Here is a 15,159-nt window from a genome sequence, read left to right as displayed (position 1 = left end):
GCCCCGCGGCCCAGCGAGCGTCCCGGCGTGCTCCGCGCCTCCCGCAACCACTTCCGGGGCGGGAGCGGGGCCGCAGCGTCCGGGCGCTGCGGCGGCATCCCGCGCGGAGGGAGCCCGGGCGTGCGTGGCGGCGAGGGAGTTCCTGAGGGAGTGCGGCGGCGACAGCGTCGGCGGCGGCTGCCCCGGACCCAGCGCAGGTAGGCTCCCTGGCGGCCGGGCCCCCAGCCTGGTGCCGGCACCTGCAGCCCGCCTGCGGGGCCCGGCGCCAGACTGCTCGGCCTTGCCGCTTGCTCGCCGCGTGAGCGTCTGACTGCGCTTCCGCTTTTGCAGCCGTGCGGCTGGGACGACAGAGCCACGTGCCGTGTAGGGTTACCGGGAGGAGGCGTCAAGGGACGTCAGTGCAGTCGGGGCTCGGGGTGTTCCCGAAGGACCCTCCCCAGGGCCTGAGAACCAGGGTGGGAACCCCGGTCCCCGCGAAAGGCACACGCGCCGAGACTTCCTCTCTGTAGGCGTGGCGGCCGACCACCAGCGTCATTATTTTTTAGTTAAGATTTTTGGGTTAAAGGAACGGCCACTGAGCGAGTATACAAATACATGGATGAGCATAATTGTTTTACTCATAACAAATACCCCATCATTGTAGAGTATGTGGCATGTGGTGGGGTGATAAAGGAAGTAGCAGTAGCTTTATGGCCACTTGGCATCCGAGTTCTCCCCACCTAGGCTCCTTGAGCCGGGTCTGGCTTTGATTGCCGCCCACCCTGCAGGTGTCAGCTGTGTGACCCTTCAGTGATGGGAGAGACCATCTGGGCTCCACCCTGGAGGAGGCATTTGGAGTAGAAGAGACACACCCATAGAAGGCTTGAGGGGTGTATTGAAAGGGGCTCTGAGCTGGTGCTCAACTTATTTGGGTTCTTATCCAGTATTTATTGGCCAGGATTGTTCAGGTTGGGGTTTTTCACCTGCAAAGTGAGAAAGCTGGTTGATCTCAGGCCCCGTGGGTGTGAGGAGGTGGTGGTACCAGAAAGCAGGGCTTTGCTCTGAACTTGGTTACCTACAGCCCCCCTCACATGTACACATACTGTGGCCAAGGGCTTACGCATTCTTTGTCCCCCAAATTGGTGGCTTGTTGGTTGGTTGGCTATCTCATCTGTTACCTGGAGCTTGGAAGCATTCTTTAGTAAAGACTGAGGTCCTAATGGCATATGTGAATTGCTGGGGCACTTTTAGGCCATCTAAATGGACCTGACCTTTGTTTTCTCCTTTTCTCTCTTTTCTATATTTGCTTCCTTGTTCTTTCCACCCATGATAGAGTAGGATACAAATGTTATTCTTGGACCTAAAGGTTCTTATAGGAAGCTAAGGGCTTGGCATCGATTTGGTTAGGATTCCCAGGATAAGGGACTGTCATAATCATAGACTTCTCATCCTGGTGGTGTTGCATCTCTGGGAAAGTTCCATCACCCCACAGATTTTTACCAGTCTGTAATCCCCCCCATCCCCACCCACCCTCTCTCCCACTTTCAAGGAGTTCATAGGTGGATTCCTACTCAATTAACATTTGTTGAACACCAATCACATCCTAGTTTCTGTGCTGGGACTTTCTTTTCAAGATTTATTTGTTTAAAAATTTTTTTTCTTAAAGATATTTATTTGAGAGAGAGAAAGTGAGAGAGAGAGAGAGAGAGAGAGATCATGAGCAGGGAGGAAGGGTAGAGGGAGAAGCAGACACCCTGCCAAGCAGGGAGCCCGATGTGGGGCTTGATCCCAGGACTCTGGGATCATGACCTGAGCCGAAGGCAGATGCTTAATCGACTGAACCACCCAGGTGCCCTATTTGTTTAAAATTTTTATACAGTAAAATCCACTCATTTAGTGTTTGGGTCTATGAGGTTTGATTAATGCTGATCAATCAAGATACAGAACAACTATGTTACCCCCAAATTTCCTCTTGCTGTCCCTTTGTAATTCCCCTATTCCTAATCCCTGGTACCACTGATCTGTCCTCCAGCCCTTCCATTTTGTTTTCTCTAAAATGTCATATAAATGAACTCATACAGTAGGTAGGCTTTGAGTCTGGCTTCTGTTTGCACAGTTGTGTTTGAGATTCGTTCGTATGTTATGCATATCAACTGTTCCTTCTGCTTATTACTAGCGTTCCATCATATGCTATTCTACCATTTATTTATCCATTCTTCCATGTGTTTTAACAGCAGCCCTTTGAGCTATGTCCCCGTTAGACAGCAAGGAACTAGGGGCTAGAGATGTTAAATAGCAGAGCTGGATTTTGATATAACTCCCAAGTCTAGGGTTCTTTCCCACCACACCCAGGAGGTGATTTGGTCCAGTGACTCAGTTAGCATTTCTTGACTGCCCATCCAAGAGGTTGTCAGGCTTCCTGAGTTGCTGGAGAATTGCCTTTGCTGAACTGGGGCCTGAGGACTGATGAAGGAAAGTATACACCGCAGTGTGTGACTTACTATATATGCTCCTCTTTTTCTATCTGGTGACGAGCTCACCAGTATTAGCAGGATGGAGCTGCCCAAAGCCATATAGTATTTAATGAAAATTTTCTAAGTCTGTCCCAGCTGTTGACTGCATCGAGTCTGCTAGGGTAGTGACATAGTGGCCTACTGTAGATAGGAGTGCGACCACCCTGTTTCACTCCCTGGAACAATCAGGAAGGAAAGACCTAACCTCTGGGTTTCCCTCCACAGTGATGTCGGAGCTTAGCGATGAAGCCAGTGAGCCAGAACTCCTGAACCGCAGCTTGTCCATGTGGCATGGGCTGGGAGCTCAGGTCAGCAGGGAGGAGCTGGCCGTCCCGTTGGATCTTCACACAGCTGCTTCCATCGGCCAGTATGAAGTGGTGAAGGAATGTGTGCAGCGGTAAGAGATCTTGGGGAATGTTCCTTCTGCTTAAATTTTGTGTACTGTCTCTGTGGCTTCAGATCCCAGGCAGAGCTGTCAGTAAGCTCATGGCGTCTCGCACAGTCGTAGATATTTCATGCACACAGATCAATCCCTGTATCTCTCACACGGTTGTCAGTAATGATTTATGCTGGGCACTAATAAGGAAGTCAGTTTGTACTGCTCGGAAGAAAGAAAGGGCTTAAACTTTTTTCACAGGCTTATGAAACATTTCAGGCTTTCTTTAGAGTCATTTTATGGTTTTTATGAATTGCAGAAATGTTCAGACAAAACAAAAATAAAGTTAGAAAGTGATGTCCTGTGGCCTTCTTTCCCCAGAAGGTTCATTTTTATCTCTTTTGCTTTCCTGTCCCTTCTAGCTTTTGCCATAGAAGAGTAGGAGGTGGGGTTTATCTTCCTCTCTGGGGATTTCCACCTGCAGTCTTACACATATGTTAATGTAGTTTTTGGAAAAGGACCCATCTCCTCTCCTCCACCCCCTTACCTGCCTACCTCCTTGTTTCAGTTTTTCATTGATAACTTGGAGAAACGACCTGTGTCCATACCCATATGTGGCTTTTTCAGTTCCTGGGGAGCCAAAGCAAAGCCTCGTTTAAGCCCCAGGTTTCTGGTTCTCAAGTCATAGCCTTCGCTTATGAATATCTGGCTAGTTGAGTACAGGTGCAGCCCTGTGGTAGGGGACAGTGTTTGTACTCCTGTACCAGGTGGCCTTAGGAATGTGCAGCTGGGTACACAGGCTGCACATTCTCTCATAGGGTCACCGAGACCCCAGTTACAACTCTGCTCCTTTGGCATTCTTGGACTTTTACGCCTTTGGGTGTGCTGTTTAAATGCACAGTCCCGAATGGCTCCACAGGGAAGAGGGGAAGTGTTTGTACTCTGATTGGGATTGTGGCCCTAGCTGACACCAAAGCTCGCCCACAGTAAGCATAGACCGGGGGCCTGAGCCGAGGGAAGGCCTCCGAAGGGAGGATTGGGCCAGACTAGACATGTCAGAGCATCAGAGATGCTCTACCAGGGGCGAAGCTCTTCTCCCCATGGAACTGAGCGTTCATCCCTCAGTGAAGGTCGTGTGGCCAGGACGAGCTAGTCTCTGTGTGCTCTCCCAGCCAGTGGCTGCCACTGTATTCCTGGGATCAGGACCTTCTGGAATGGCTGCATGGCAGCCTAGAGTCAACAGAAGATGCTAGTGAATGGAAAATAATTGTCTGGTGTAGCTTCCGGTGTGCGTACCTCTGAGAGGCACAGACTGGGGATTGATTGTCAGTCGTCTCCACTGGAAGCAGGGATTGTGCCAGAGGAAAGGCTGTGGGGCATCAACTTTTCTGGGTATCCTTTGTGTGGATGTCATTTCCATGCCCCAGCCCCAGATTCTGGGCTGGGAAGCCCATGGTTTTTTTCCTGTGGGAAACACTTTTTCCAGAATTTTGATGGGAATCAATAACAAAGATTCTCTGGTCAATGATTATTATTTTTTTATTTTTAAAAAGATTTTATTTATTTATTTGACAGAGAGAAAGGGAGTACAAGCAGGCAGAGCAGCAGATAGAGGGAGAAGCAGTCTCCCCGCCGAGCAGGGAGTCCAGTGTGGGGCTCAATGCCAGTACTCTGGGAGCATGACCCGAGTCGAAGGCAGATGCCCAACCGACTGAGCCACCTAGGCACCCCGGTCAATGATTTTTTTTTTTAAATTTTAAATTTAAATTTTAATTTTCTTTTAAAGATTTTATTTATTTGACAGAGAGAGAGAGAACACAAGCAGGGGAGTAGGAGAGGGAGAAGCAGGCTTCCCGCCGAGCAGGGAGCCCTAGGTGGGGCTTGATCCCAGCACCCTGGGATCATGACTTGAGCAGAAGGCAGACGCTTAACAACTGAGCCACCCAGGGGCCCCTGGTTAATGATTTTTAAAGAATGTTTCTATAGGTGACAAGGGAGAGATGTTGTCCATTTTCTGAGTCCCTTCCCCTTCCCACCCAGCCCCACACTAGCAGATTCTGGTCTGTTGGTAGAAGGCAGTCAAGTCTCCAGGTCACAGTTCCTTGACTCTGGCATTCCTGATGTCCGAGACAGATCATTCTCCTTTGGGGACCTGTGCATGTAGGATGGTTAGCCACGTCCGTGGCCTCCACCCCCTAGATGCCAGTAGCTTTTCCTTCCCCAGTTGTGACAACCAGTAATGTCTTCAGACTTTGCCAAATGTCTCTGGGGGCACAAAATCACCCCTGGTGGGAACCATCTGTGTAGCTGGGGTAGGAAAGAAGAGCTGCTGGCCTTGGGGTAGGAGGAGGGGCCGATGAGAACGTGCAGTCAGAGGAAGACAGCTCTGAGGACTGTGCAGCGGCAGCCGTACGGGAAACTTCATGGTTTCCCCGCCTGCCTCCCTTCCCCCATGACGTCCAGGGTGGCAGATGACTTCTGCTTCCTGGCTTATTTCGGGCTCTTCCTCTTGGCCCGGCCTTGTTGAGAGCTTTGGTAAAGCTCACATGTGAGGTGGCTGGACGTGTCTGGCATATCTTGCGTTTGTTTAGGAGGGAGTTAGATTTGAATAAGAAGAATGGTGGCGGCTGGACCCCACTGATGTATGCCTCCTACATCGGACATGATACCATTGTGCACCTGCTGCTCGAGGCGGGGGTGAGCGTGAACGTGCCGACCCCAGAAGGGCAGACTCCGCTGATGCTGGCTTCCAGCTGTGGCAACGAGAGCATCGCCTACTTTCTTCTCCAGGTGAGCGACGAGGGGACTCAGGCCCAGAAACACGAGGGGCTCCTGGCTGCTCTGGCGGAGACGTGAGCCACTGTAGACTGTGGCATATTTGCGTGTGCTCGTGTAATCACTTCGATTCTTGCAGCATGACAGCCTGGAGCGCACCCGCCCCACACAGAGCTGCTGAGACTGTAACGAGCATTCTGTGTTCTCTTGAAGCAAGGTGCCGAGCTGGAAATGAAAGACATTCACGGCTGGACTGCCCTCTTCCACTGCACCAGCGCTGGACACCAACAGATGGTCAAGTTCCTTTTGGACAGTGGAGCGAATGCCAACGTGAGGTGATTACCAGGCCTTTAGTGGTTGCTCTGACTCTGGGGAGGGCAGCTGGGGAGGCAGCCACGAGCCAGCATGCAGGGTAGCCCCTGCCTTGGGCAGAGGGGACAGGCTTGCCCAGGCGTGGGAAGCTTGGGGATAGTCCCAGCTTTTTCCTGCATCTGGCAGGGGACACTGGGTGCAGCACTTCCAGGGCTCTGAGCCTCATTTTCTTCATCTGAAAACGGGACAGCAATAGCTGTGTGATGGAGTTGCTGGGGGAATTACGTGTTCTGTCATACACCAGGGGCCTGGCATAGTGAATGGCACTGGATTGATGTGCATTAAATGCTGTTTCCTTTTTCCTTCTTGTCTTTTGTCTAAATCGGGCGAGGTGATGAAGTCATGAGTTTTATAAGCACGCCCCCGGCTGACGTCATCCCCTGTAAGGTGCACCATAGTTTCACATGCCACTGATTAAAATGCCACTTGCCTATTGATTTTAAGATAAATTCTGATTTCAGAGATATTAAAATGTGAAAGTGGTGTGCTTAGAATGGGTGCAACCCAGGATTTAGCTTGGTTCCTGTCTTCTAGACCAGCCTGAGAGAAGTGAGGGTCGGGAGGCATCTGTAGACTGCGCTGAGTGAATTGGAACCAAGCACAGAAATAAGCAGCAGATACTAGGCAAAGTAAGGACAAGGTAGATGATTAGTCCTGGAGCTTTTGGGAGGGTTCCTGGAGGATGCTGAGCTCAAAGATCAGACCTGGATAGGCGGACGGGAGACACTGGCTTTCTGTGGGCAGCAAAAGGCAACAGCTGCTTTTCGCTCGTAATTAAAACGGAGATTTAAGAGAAGGCTGGTGGAAGCAGCTTAGAGAGAGTGAAGATCGGGAGACAGATTGCCTTTAGGAAGAAAGACCAGAGCTGGTGGTAGAACCAGAAGAATTGTTGAGGCTCATGTGTTGATATGAAGTTTTCTCATGTCTCCCCTGTTCGTTCTGGCGAGAGGGAGACCTCGACGCTTAGGGTTGGGTGACAGGCCAGCTTGGGTTTGTTGGCTGCGGGAAAGCTTCTGTCTGGCTGAACTGCTCTCTGCTAATCATCTGGCCACGGCCGCTGTCTTGCAGGGAGCCGGTGTACGGATTTACGCCTTTGATGGAAGCAGCTGCCGCTGGCCATGAAATAATTGTGCAGTATTTTCTCAATCATGTAAGTGACCCTGTTTTTTAGCTTACAGTTTAGTCACAGCAGGTGAGGAGTACTATCCCTGAAGTATGAGCTATAACAGAATTTTCTGTTGCACAGAAAATAGCTATTCTTTGTTTATTTAGCACATTTTCATTGTATCTACTGAATCAAAGTGTTGAGTTGCGCTCAGGGTTACGGTGATGAGTAAAAATAGACACCTATCCTGTAATAATTTTGAAAAAGCTGTATTTGTGAAATATGGAAAATATATTTTATAAAGTAGATAACACTTATCCCATTACTTAAAAACTTCTTATAGAGTAAGAATGCTAAGACCTTTCTCCGTTTTCAGCCACCTCCTGTTCCTCCCCAAGATGCCCCCTTGGTTAGATAAAGAGACCGCCTAGGACTTCTCTGCTTAGGGAGGTCTGTCTCTAGACAGGTGCACACACACCGCTTTTTGTTTTGAACAGAGTGGGATTCTACTGTGTGTTTATAGCTTTTAGAAGATCACTTAATATGCCATAGACATTTTTTCCTTATATGGTATCCCATGTATAATGTGAGCCATAAATAGTTTAGTCAGTTCCTTACTCGTCGAAATTGAGGTTTCCAACATTTTACAGTTATAAACAGTGCTGCAGGGACCGTCTCCTTCTGGGAGCTTCCGTCTGCATGCAGGTATGCTGTATTTCTGTAGAAGGGATTCCTGGTGTGCACATGTGACATTTAATAGAGCCTAATAAAGACAGAAATGGGCAAAGGATCTGAATAGACGTTTCTCCAACAATAATTTATAGATGGCCAATAAGCACATGAAAAAATGCTTCACATTATTAGTCATCTGGGAAGTGCAAATCAAAACTGCTAGGATGTCTGTAATATAAAAAAACAGTAAGAGTCAGTGACGCTGTGGAGAAGTTGGAACCTCACACACTGCGGGGGGGGGGGGGTGTACAGTGATGCCCCCTCTTTGGAAAACAGTCTGGCGGTTCCTCAGACAGTTAAACATAAAGCTCCTGTGTAACCCAGCCGTTCTCCTGGGTGTATACCCAAGGGAATGAAAATATGTCTACACAAAAACTTACAAATGTCCATAGCAGAGTTATTCCCGGTAGCCAAAAGAAGGAAAACCACATGTCCCTCAGCTGATAGATGGCTAAGTAAAGTGGGGTCTCTCCACACAATGGAATATTACTCAGCCATAAAAAGGAATGACGTTCTGACACCTACAACGTGGATGAACCTTGAAAATACTGCACTCAGGTGGAAGCCAGACACAAAGGACCACGTATCGTATGGTTCTATCTATCTATTTTTAAAAAAGATTTTATTTTATTTCTTTGTCAGAGAGAGAAAGAGTGCACACAAGCAGGGGGAGCGGGAGAGGGAGAAGCAGACTCCCCACTGAGCAAGGAGCCTGATGCGGGACTTGATCCCAGGACGCTGGGATCATGACCTGAGCCGAAGGCAGGCGCTTAACCAACTGAGCCACCCAGGTGCCCCATGTATGATTCTTTTTATACAAAGTATCCTGACTAAGCAAATCTGTAGAGATAGAAAGCAGATTAATAGTGGCCTAGGGCCTAGCGATGATGAGAGATGGAAATATTGGGGAGAGGATGGTGGTTAAGGGGTAATAGGATTTCTTTTTAGGGTGAGGACAATGTTCTGAAATTGATTATGGTGATGGTTGCATACCAGTGAATTATACACTGTGAGTGGGTGAATTGCATGTTATGTGAATTATATCTTAATAAATTCATTATGGGGCACCTGGGTGGCTCAGTTGGTTGAGCGACTGCCTTCGGCTCAGGTCATGATCATGGAGTCCCAGGATCGAGTTGCACATCGGGCTCCCTGCTCAGCAGGGAATCTGCTTCTCCCTTCTGACCCTCCCCACTCTCGTGCTCTTTCTCTCTCTAATAAATAAAATCTTAGAAAAAAAATAAAGTCATTAAAAAGTGCAGTGGGGTTGAAATAGTAAGTCCTACCAGAGTCCCACTGGAAAGGTGGTCTCTTTTGCCTTCCCCCCAGTACTATGTGAAGGTGCCCACGTTTTCATGTCTTCAGCAAGCTCTGAAAGTTACTCGTCTTACATTTTTGCCAGTGTGGTAGGACAAGAGGCATCGGTTTTGGTTTATACTTACTAGTGATATGGAACATTTAAAAATGCATTTATTGGCCATTTGTATTTATTTTACAATTTGTTTCTTTTTGGGGGGTCCAATTTATTGGATAGTTTAGCATAATAAAATGTGGGTTTTTTTGGTTTAAGATTTTATTTATTTATTTGACAGAGAGACAGCCAGCGAGAGAGGGAACACAAGCAGGGGGAGTGGGAGAGGAAGAAGCAGGCTCCCAGCAGAGGAGCCTGATGCGGGGCTCGATCCCATAACGCCAGGATCACGCCCTGAGCCGAAGGCAGACGCTCAACGACTGAGCCACCCAGGCGCCCAAGCATAATAAAACGTTAACATGCTATCTTTCTTTGAAAAAAGAATTTGGGGGTGCGTGGGTGGCTCAGTCAGTTAAGTATCCGACTCCTGGTTTCTCAGGGTTGTGAGGCTGAGCCTGGCATTATACTCAGCGCGGAGCCTGCTTGAGATTCTCTCTCCCTCCCCCTCCATCCCTCCCCCCATCCTGTGCTCACACTCTCTCTCAATAAAATAAATAAATAAATGTGCCAGCTCTTAGACTTTAAGAAAAGAAAAGCAAAGAAAAGAAAGATAAAGGAATTGGGAACAGTACCCTTATGTGGAAAGCTAGACATGAGACTGAGGGGGTACAGGAGCCCGCCTGCTCCCTTTGCCTCAGTCTCCCAGTCTCTCCCCACGGCTGCTCCTCAGCTTGCTTTCCCTCCCTGCCTGCCTGCCTTCCTTCCAGCTGTCTCTCCGGGAGATTGTTCTGTATTAGTGTATGTTAATCTCTCTGTTTCTCGTGGCGGCACAGCACTCCCTTGTAGGGATGAATCAGAGATTTGTTTAACAGTGGTCTACAGATGGAAGTAAGTCGTTGCCAGCCACCGGCTGTCACACACAGTACTGTGGAGCCCCTCTGCACATTCGTGTGACCACATCTGTCCAGTTCGGTACTGAAGGTGGAATTTTGCATGGAATGTGAGTACGGTCTTAACATAGGGGTTGCCCACTTGCCGTCTCAAGAGCAAATTGTACCAACTTACACTCTTTCCACAGCAGCAAGAATATGAATCTTAAATTTGAAGTACTTTCCACATACAGAAAAGTACAGAGGATAATACTAATACAACCCACGACCCCAAAGTGACCCCTAAATAGATGTTGATCTGCAGTTTTCCTGCCCCTCATTTTATCCTTTCGCCATGCGCTGTGTGTCCTTAAGGAAGGCACAGGTGGTTTTATATGTTTTAAAGATTTATGTAAATGATATGTCAGACTGCATGTGTCCTTCAGCAGCGTGCTGGCGCGTGTTCACTCATTTTGACAGCTCTGTGTGTATTGATGCAGGAGTATTTACACTGATGCATTTCTCTTTTAGTGGACATTTCAGTTTTGTCTACTTTGCTGTTCCTGACAGGGCTGCAGTTCCCATTTTTTCCCTGTCTTCTCGAGCATGTGGGAAGGGATTTTAACGAAATCAGGATGTATTCTTCAAAGTAGACTTTCTGGTGTGTAGGGTGGGTGAATCTTCACTAGAGAATATTAACTTACCTTCCTCCATAGTCATCCTGATTGATATTCTGATAGTATTTTACAGCTCTCTTCTCCCACACCCTCAGTAACACTTGGTACCTGCTATCAGATGAGCTGTCTCCTGTTGATTTTTGCCTTTCCCTGATTTCTGGTGAGGTTGAGCATCTTTTCATATATTTATCAGCTATTTGGGCTTCTTTGCTGCAAATAATTATTCTTTGAAGTAATTCCACTGACACGAACTAGGCACCCTTAAGACCTAGCACAGGGTCAAGAATAGATGCATAAGAGCTCAAACCTGTAAAAAGCATAACCTCGGCTTCTCAGTTTAGAATTTTATGTATTTATTTAGTGATTTAAAAATTTTTTATTTAAATTCAATTAGCCATCATATAGTACATCATTAGTTTTGGATGTACTGTTCAGTAATTTATCAGTTGAGTATAATACCCAGTGCTCATCACATCACGTGCCCTATTGTATTTTTTGTTTTTAAGATTTGTTTAAGAGAGAGAGCATGGGTGGGAGGGGCAGAGGGAGAGAGAGAATCTCAAGTAGACTTCTCAGAGCACAGAGCCCAGTGTGGGGCTCGATCTCATGACCCTGAGCTCATGACCTGAGCCGAAATCAAGAGTCAGACACTTAACTGACTGAGCCCCCTAGGTGCCCCTAGAATTTGATTTTAAATAAGGTAGAACTAGAAGTCATAAGAGACATTCACATAATTTTTTAAGTGGAAAACATATTGGAAAATCAGAGATTTTAGATAATTTATCTACCATGAAGATTATGCCCTCACTTGGTACCTTTATTCCCCAGCTGGGAATGAGATTTTGTGTTGTGGGCAACTTGTATTGAGGGGAAACAAATTATATTGGATTTCTTTTGGGAAATTTTTTAAATTAAATAAAATTTTTTAAAGTTTTTGTTTTAAAGATTTTATTTATTCATTTGAGAGAGAGAGCACAAGCAGGGGGAGAGGCTAAGGCAGAGGGAGAAGCAGGCTCCCCGCTGAGCAGGGAGCCCAATGCGGGACTCGACCCCAGGACCCTGAGATCATGACCTGAGCCAAAGGCAGACACTTAACCGACTGAGCCACCCAGGCGCCCCAAATTTTAAAATTCTGAAATGATTCCAGACTTAAAGAAATGTCAAAATAATACAAAGAATTTGCGTACCTTCACTAGATTGCCAAGATATTAACATTTCATCTCTGTATATTAGTCTCTCTTTATATATATATATTGTCTTCTTGGGACCATTGGATAGTAAGTTGCTAACATAATGTAATGCCCTTTTCCTCCTAAATACTTTATTTAGTATGTATTTCCTGAAAAGTTTTACCTTCATGATCACATACAGTGATCATATTCAGAAAATCAACTATGAGATCTGGCCCCAGCACTGATCAGGAATAGAAGGTGTTGGTCAGTTTGCCATGATTGCTTTGGGGTGTGGGGCAGGTGTGCGGGGCTGGCGGGCATGGCTGGGAGCATGTGGCTGATGGGCCACGTCCTTCCGTTGCTATGGGGGCTGTGTGGCTAGCCCTGCACGGGTTCTCTGCTCCTCATTTCCTGCAGATTTCCTCCTCCTCTGTCAGGGTTAGACCTGAGGGAGCTAGAGGGCCAGGGCTGCCGGTCTCCCGCTGGCCCTCCAGAGCCAGGCCCCATTCCTGGAGACGGGGAGCTGCAGGAGGCTGGGCTCCCTGTGCTCTGCAAGGGCAGGAGAGGGCTGCACCCCATTCCCTTCCTCTTGGCGGGGTCAGGCCCTGGCAGCAACATGGAAGCAGGATGATCTGGGCGTGATGAGGCCTCCTTGGGGAGAGCTGAGCTGATGGCCTGGTCTCCATGTGACAGGTGTGCCCACCATCCTCTTGGGCCACTGTCTCCAAAGCTTTGATCATGCTTTCCTGTCAGAATGAGTTTTGATCATGTACGTCTCTAGGAATATGTTACATACATTATAAAATTGGAAGAAAACCCTCCAAAATGTAAAAGATAAACAGAAATTCTAGTATTTTCTTCCCTAACCTCAGGGACCTTGTTCTTCTGTTTCTTCCTCATTTACTCACTAGGGAATATTCCGCTTTTTTCTTCTTTACCTATGATCTGTACAGGTAAAGATTTTTTTTTTACCTGTAATCTGAGGTTGAAGACTTCTGGGCTTAAAAACGTGATAGTTAAAATCCTGCAGTAAAGATGGTGTTGTTTATTCTGCTTGAAACCTTTGGGTTCTTTCTATCAAACTGAAACTAGAAATTCTCCCCCACCTCCACCCAGTTTTACCAAGATGTAATGGACAGACCCGCTGTAAAAGTTGCGGGTAAGCGGCGCACTGATGTCACTCACGTGTGTCGTGAAGTGATGAGCACAGTACGTCTGGTGAGTGTCCATCGTCTCATGCAGACGCAGACACAGGTACCGATTGCTTCCTTGTGATGAGAACTCGGGATTTACTCTCCGAACAACTTGCGTGTTTATCATATGGCCGTGCTCACTGCGGTCACAGTGTTGTATCTTACAAATGGAAGTTTGTGCCTTTTGAGTGCCTTCAGTTTCTGCTTGCAGACCTGTCTAGAAATGATCTTTGAAGGATGAAGGTTTCAGAGCTGATTTCTAACCAGAGCTCTTGAAAGTGGGAGATTAGAGAAAGTAAGCTGAGTCAGGGTCTTGTAAAGATGTAGTTTTTTCCTACCAGAGGACGTGTGATTATCACCTTCTGTACTAGGCTCAACCAAGACTGTCAGTTGATCATAGGTTTTCGAAGAGTGCATAAGTAAATATTTATTACACTCTGATGCATATCTGCTCTAGAAGGATTAGAAAGTACAGTGAAGCAAAAAGAAAGCCAGAACTGCTCATAATCCTATCACCCAGGGACAGCCCATGTTAACACCTTGTCGAGCATCCTCCTGGTTTTTTAACAGATATTTTAAGTCCAAGTGGAGTCCCATTATACAGAATGTTTTGTATCATCCTGTGCACCCCCATCCCTGTTAATACATCCACTTGGATGGACCTGTCGTACACATGGGGGAGTGGCATTCCACTTTCTAGTTGTGTTCCCTCTTATTTCATTAATTCCTGATTTTAGGTTCTTCCTGGTTCTCATGGCACTGAGTGCTGCTGGGAAAATCCTAAATGTTAGTGTAGGTCTTTAATTATTTCTTAAGGTTAAATCCCTGGAAGTGGAATTGCTGGGTCAAGGGGTGTGTGCACGTTTGCTGTTTGCTGGTTTGCGATCCAGAGCACTGAGCTCCGGGGGTCCCGCCCTCAGACCCCAGACTGCTTGTTTGAAGCTTTTAAAATGGAAAGTTTGTCTTTTCCACTTTCAAAGTAAGTGTGCTCATGGTAGTAAATTTAGAGAATACAGAAGATTAGGAAGATGGGGAAAATCCCCCTATCCTACTGCTTAGAAATATTAACAGTTTGGACACACTTTCTTCCAGTGTTGTACACATTTTTGTTTTGTTTTGCTGCTGTTGTAATGTAGGTACAGTTTTGTATCGTGGTCCTTTTTTTTTTTATCTTTTATTTTTAAAATACTTTTTCTAGTCTTCTTGAGATACAATTGACATGTAACATTGTATAAGTTTTAAGGTGCACCACAGATGATTTGAATTTAGTATACATTGTGAAATGAATACCATAGCAGGTTTAGTCAACATCCATCACCTCTCAGAGATACATATTTCCTTTTTTAAAGAGCTTTTTATTTTAAAGAGCTTTTTAAACAATGATTTCATAACTTCCTTGTGCCTTCCCGTGAACCTGTAAAAGTATATAAACAAGTAAGCTCTGAAAAATATGCTCTTAACTTCTCTTAAATCCTCAGTGATCGTGATATTGCGGGGAAATGCTCCTGTAACCTGTGCTAAATGTGTACGGGCCATCTCATTTTATCGTGCTTCACTTTATCGCATTTCACAGATACCGCGTTTTTTACCGATGGAAGGTTTGTGGAGACCTTGCTTAAGCAAGTTTATGGGTCATTTTTCCAACAGCATTCACTCACTTTGTGTCTCTGGGTCACATTTTGGTAATTGTTGCAATAGTTCAAACTTTTTCATTACTATCTTTTTTTTTTTTTTTTTTAAGATTTTATTTGAGAGAAAGGGCAGACAGAGAGAGCACATGAGCAGGGGGAGGGGCAGAGGCAGAGGGAGAGACAGAAGCAGACTCCCTGCCTAGCAGAGAGCCCAGCGCAGCTCGATCTGAGGGATCCCAGGACGACTGGGGTCACCACCTGAGCCAGGGCACACGCGCAACCCACTGAGCCACGCAGGCGCCCTTATTGTCTTATTTGTGATGGTGATCTGTGATCAGTGATTATGACTTGTTG

General features: G+C 46.7%; 1 protein-coding gene across 5 annotated transcripts in view; it reads left to right on the top strand.

Annotated features, from left to right (window-relative positions):
* The first annotated feature begins 36 nt into the window (after positions 1–36).
* Positions 37–15,159, top strand: part of ANKS3 (ankyrin repeat and sterile alpha motif domain containing 3) — a 30,144-nt gene continuing 15,021 nt past the window's right edge. For 3 of the 5 annotated variants that reach the window (XM_044391552.3, XM_044391551.3, XM_026520401.4), the window contains exons 1-5: positions 37–197; positions 2,718–2,889; positions 5,460–5,658; positions 5,857–5,978; positions 7,084–7,165. In XM_044391552.3, the coding sequence (XP_044247487.1) occupies positions 2,720–2,889; positions 5,460–5,658; positions 5,857–5,978; positions 7,084–7,165 (573 nt within the window). In that variant the 5' untranslated portion in view covers positions 37–197; positions 2,718–2,719. Of the gene's footprint in view, positions 198–2,717; positions 2,890–5,459; positions 5,659–5,856; positions 5,979–7,083; positions 7,166–15,159 lie in introns of those variants that run through there. The other 2 variants (XM_057315078.1, XM_044391554.3) reach the window with 2 other exon arrangements.

The sequence above is a fragment of the Ursus arctos genome, unplaced genomic scaffold, assembly GCF_023065955.2.
Source record: "Ursus arctos isolate Adak ecotype North America unplaced genomic scaffold, UrsArc2.0 scaffold_2, whole genome shotgun sequence".
NCBI classification, from domain to species: Eukaryota; Metazoa; Chordata; class Mammalia; order Carnivora; family Ursidae; genus Ursus; species Ursus arctos.
This window is presented reverse-complemented; position numbering and strand designations above follow the sequence as displayed.